Source organism: Monodelphis domestica, chromosome 3, assembly GCF_027887165.1.
Source record: "Monodelphis domestica isolate mMonDom1 chromosome 3, mMonDom1.pri, whole genome shotgun sequence".
Classification (NCBI taxonomy): Eukaryota; Metazoa; Chordata; class Mammalia; order Didelphimorphia; family Didelphidae; genus Monodelphis; species Monodelphis domestica.
In genome coordinates this window covers 83,155,110-83,160,309 of record NC_077229.1, presented here as the reverse complement: position 1 = coordinate 83,160,309, position 5,200 = coordinate 83,155,110, and the positions used below count along the sequence as shown (strand labels likewise).

Here is a 5,200-nt window from a genome sequence, read left to right as displayed (position 1 = left end):
AAGATTCTCTAAGTATACCACCATACCACCATTAACAATTTAGTTTCTTCATTGTTTATTCAAGTTTCTTCAATCTTTTCTCTTAACTTAATGCTATGGTTAGCATTTCTAGAAAAATATGGAATAATCATGGTGACAGTAGACATACTTACTTCACCACTGATTTTATTGGAAGAGCTTATTTTCATTATAGATAATGCTTGTTGATGATTTTAGATTGATTCTACTTATACTTTTAAAGAAAGTTCCATTTGTTTCTATTCTTCCTGATGGTTTTTTTAAAAATAGGAATGTGGTTTCTATTTTGTAAAAATTCTTTTCTGCGTGTAGTCAGATAATCATATTATTTCTGTTGGTTTTGTTATTTATATGGTTAATTATATTGATAGTTTTCCTAATATGGAAGCAGCTCTGCATTACTGGTATGAAACCTACCTAGTAATAATGTACGATTTTGTGATATTTTGCTGTAATTTCCTTGCTGATCTTTTATTTTAAAAAATTTGCATGAATATTCATTAGAGAATACATAGTTTTCTTTATCTGTGTAATAAATTCCTTTGTTTACAGAATAAACATGATCACATTCAAGTAGAAAACTTATAATAATAGGAGGAAATATCAGAAGGAACAATATCAGAAGGAACATGGTATACTTATTTTTTCTTATTTTTAATATCATCCTTTTATATCCATTATATTTTATATTATATAATGTAAGTAGCTAATTAATGTTGTTATTTTAATTAAAACCTTATTTTATTTTTCAAAAGGTAATAATAGAATCACACTGTATCCAAGTCAAAAAGGACATCAAAAATCATCTGATTCAACTTCTACTTATATTAAGACAAACATCTATAATTTCTTGGCAAGTAACTATCCAGTGACTGCTTGAAGTTGTTAAAATAGTCTGTTTACTATCACTTCCACATAATTTTGGTATTATTCTCATTATGAAGAAATTTTATATTTTCCAGATGAAATCTTCATCCATATAATTCATTTTCATAGGTCCTTCTAAATCAAACCAAAACATATATTCCCCCTTCCATGTGATAGTCTTTTCCAAGTAAGGGTTGTCATGATGTCCCTTTAGCAATTTATATGTTCATAATGTTTATTTTCATTCAGTTCATTGATATAAATGTTGAACATAACAGCACTACAGGCAGAGAACCCTTTTATACAATAGTAAGAACCACAATTCTGTTTGATCTCACCGTCTTGTGGAGAAACATGTCAAACCAAGAAGCTTCCAGAAGGCCCTTTTCAAATCATCATTCCTAAGGCTATAGATGAAAGGATTCAGGGTAGGGGTCACAACTGTGTACATCACGGTTGCTACCATGTCTTTCTGGACTGTATGAGTATTTGCGGGATTAAAATATACACTAATAATGGTGCCATAAAAGAGAGAGACTACAGACAGATGGGAACCACAAGTAGAGAAAGCCTTCCATTTCCCTTGAGATGATGAGACTTTCAAAATGGCAGAGACAATAGGAGTGTAAGAGATAACAATGCATATGAAGGGAATTAAAACTACCATTCCCCCCAAAAGAAGAACCAATATTTCATTGATATAAGTGTCAGAACATGAGAGTTTTATCAAGGTATTCATATCACAGAAGAAATGAGGTATTTTATTATTTGTACAGAAGGATAACTGGGCTAATAATATTGTATGTATCATTGAAATGAGATGACCAGAAACCCAAGGCACAGCAACCAGCAGAGCGCAAAGATGGGAGGTCATGATCATGCCATAGTGCAAAGGGTGGCAGACAGCCAGATAGCGGTCATAGGCCATGGCAGAGAGAAGAATGCTATCTGAGGCTCCAAATGCAACAAAGAAATACATTTGAGCCAGGCATTCTGGCTGGGAAATGGCATTACTACCTAACAAATAATTCACCAACATCTTGGGAACTGTGGTTGAGGTGAAACAGAGATCCAGGAAAGAGAGATTGGAGAGAAAGAAGTACATGGGGGTATGGAGATGAGAGTCAAAGACAATTGCCAGAATGGTGAGCAAATTTCCTAGTGTGCCAATGAAGTATATGCCCAGAAATAGCCTGAAGAGGAATTGTTCCTGCTCTGGTTGGTCAGATAGTCCCAGGAAGAGAAAATTGAAGAACTTGGTTTGATTCCCCATTTCTATGGACCCCTTGAATAAGGTAAAAAAAAGAAAAGAAAATATTTTAAGAATATATTAGGAGCACAGGGTTAAAAATGAATTGGGTACCCCCAATACTTATACCTCCCAACCACATTCAGAATAGCCAGAGTTCAGAGCCTACAAGGGTTCCTTGCTCTTGGCCCTCTTTTATTCTCCAATACATCCACTGCATCTGTCCAGAGAAGCCAACAGTCACAACCAAGGTCCAGTGGATCTTATTCTTCCACAACTACCTGCTCACTTTCACCATAACAGTGATGGATGAATGGTGGCAGATTCGGGTTGATTCAGAACTTATTGAATGGATAGACCACAAAAGTCATAATTAATGTGTCAAAACCATATAAAATCTCCACTGATCTGGACTTTGATTTGGGCTATTTAACATCAATGACCTGAATAAAAGGCAGATGTTCAAATTGGTATTCTGTATCTGGTACCATGGGCAACTCAGGAGCCAGATGGCAAAAAGAAGCAGTTATTTTATTAAACATAATCCCCTAATCTCTGGTAGAAGCCTTTATTAAATCTTAAAACACATTCAGGAGTATAAAAGAAATAAAAACCTTTAATAGGGAGATAAAAAGGAAATGGAATCTTCGGAGTTCTTCATCTAAAGTCTAAAAATGGATTTTCTATTTCTTCTTCCGTTGGGTACCAAATCCAATCAATCTAATGATTTATTAAAGTTCATGATAAAGTCAGGATAAATCTGAAAGAGATTACCATGCAGCAACACACACACTCACACCCAGGCCTAAAAAATAAAGAGGCAATGTTATCTCAGACTGCATAGAGGGACATTACTAGGGGTCACTAGGTGGCTCAGTAGATTGAGAATCTGATTTAGAGAAGTAGGTCCTGGGTTCAAATATAACCTCAGACTCTTCATAGCTGTGTCCCTGGGCAAATCATTTAACCCCCATTGCCAAGCCCTTACCACTCTTTACCCTTGGAACCACAGTATTGACTCTAAAATGGAAAGTAAGAGTTTTTTCTTTAAAGGAAAAGAAATGAACAGCAGGATTTCTTTTGGAAAAATCTGGAAAGACTTACATGAACTGATATAAAATGAAGTGAGGAGAGCCAGGAGAATACTGTATACAGTAACAGCAATACAGTACAAGGATAACTATGAATTAATTAGCTTTTCTTTTTTTTTTTTAATAAACCCTTACCTTCCGTCTTGGAGTCAATACTGTGTATTGGCTCCAAGGCAGAAGAATGGTAAGGGCTAGGCAATGGGGGTCAAATGACTTGCCCAGGGTCACACAGCTGGGAAGTGGCTGAGGCCTTAATTAGCTTTTCTAAGCAATACAATAATCCAAAATAATTCTGGCAGACATGATGAAAAATGCTATTGTTCAGCAGAGAATAAACTAATGACATATGAATGTAGCATTCTTTTAAAATTTTTCTTTATTTTTGTTTTTTTGGTTTCTTTTTCTTTTTCAATAAGGCCAAAGTGGAAATTGTTTGCATATCTACATATTTAAATCAAATTGCTTACCTTTTTAAAGAGGGTGGAGGGGAGAGTGAGAGGAAGATGATTTGGAGCTAAAATTTTTTTAGATAAATTTATTTTGAAATGAATGTTAAAAATTTTTGTTTATATGTAATTGAAAAAAATAAAATAAAATAATTAAATGCAAAAATGGGGGGAAAGAAAAGTGGTGGAATCAATTCAAATCATTTAAGGGAGCAGTTCAGACATGTTTCTAAGCCAATATAATTAAAATGACAATTCTGCTCAAAATAATTTACTTATTCAGTGCCATACTCTTCAAAAAATAGACTATATTTGCAGCCCTTATATGCCCTATATTAAAGGCAGTAGCGTGATCACAGAACTTTCAAACACACCTTGTCTAATCACTCTATTTTAACAGTGAATTAGCTAAATCACTGAGAGGTTCAATAATTAGCAAAGATTACAGATCAAGCTAAAGTATCTGAAGTGTTATTCAAACCCACATCATTCTGACTCCAAATCTGAAATTCTATGCATTATACCAAGCTGCCTGTTAGAGCTATTTCTACTAATAATGGAAGAAATAAAATATCTTAATACCACCCAGGATCAAAGGCACAAAAATATAAAGCTGAAAGTTATTTTAGGAATCTTTTCTTTTCACAGATAAGGTAACTGAGATCTGAAGAGGTAAAGTAACTTTCTCAAGGTTGTATAAGCATTTAAAAACCATTTTTATAATATGACCTAATGCACTTAGTTTAAAGAATTAAGTGGAATTTTAATTGACAGGTTGATAGTGATTGTTAGCTAGAATCATAATCTATTAATTTCTTTCACTTTAAAAATTTTAGGTATAATTTATTTTATTTTTTTGAAAATTTTATTTAATAATTTAGAATATTTTCCATGGTTATGAGATTTATGTTCTTTCCCTGACCTCTCCCAGCCACCCTCCTGTAGCCAAAACACAATTCCTCTGGGTTTTTCATGTGTTATTGATCAAGACCCATTTCTATACCAATAATGTTAGCAATAGGGTGATCATTTAGTCTATATCCTCAATCATATCTCCACTGACCCTTGTGATGAAGCAGTTGTTTTTCTTCTGTGTTTCTATTCCCACAGTTCTTCCTCTGAATGTGGATAGCATCTTCCTCATAAGTCCCTCAGAATTGTCCTGGATCATTTCATTGCTGCTAGTAGAGATGTCCATTACATTTGATTGTACCACAGTGTATCCCTCTCTGTGTACAATGTTCTCCTGGTTCTGCTCCTTTTGCTTTGCATAAATTCCTGGAGATCATTCCAGTTCACATGGAATTCCTCCAGTTCATTATTCCTTTGAGCACAATAGTATTCCATCACCAACAGATACCACAATTTGTTCAGCCATTCCCCAATTGAAGGGCATCCCCTAATTTTCCAATTTTTTGCCACCACAAAGAGCATAGCTATGAATATTTTGGTACAAGTCTTTTTCCCTTATGATTTCTTTAGAGTACAAATTCAGCAGTGTTATGGCTGGATAAAAAGGTAGACAGTCT

General features: G+C 34.2%; 1 protein-coding gene across 1 annotated transcript; it reads right to left on the bottom strand.

Moving 5' to 3' along the window:
- Positions 1 to 1,170: 1,170 nt before the first annotated feature.
- LOC100618943 (olfactory receptor 1361-like) lies at positions 1,171 to 2,158 on the bottom strand. The gene has a single exon (XM_016432704.2). It carries the CDS (start codon positions 2,156 to 2,158, stop codon positions 1,220 to 1,222), a length of 939 nt encoding a protein of 312 aa, XP_016288190.2. The 3' UTR covers positions 1,171 to 1,219.
- Positions 2,159 to 5,200: the final 3,042 nt, after the last annotated feature.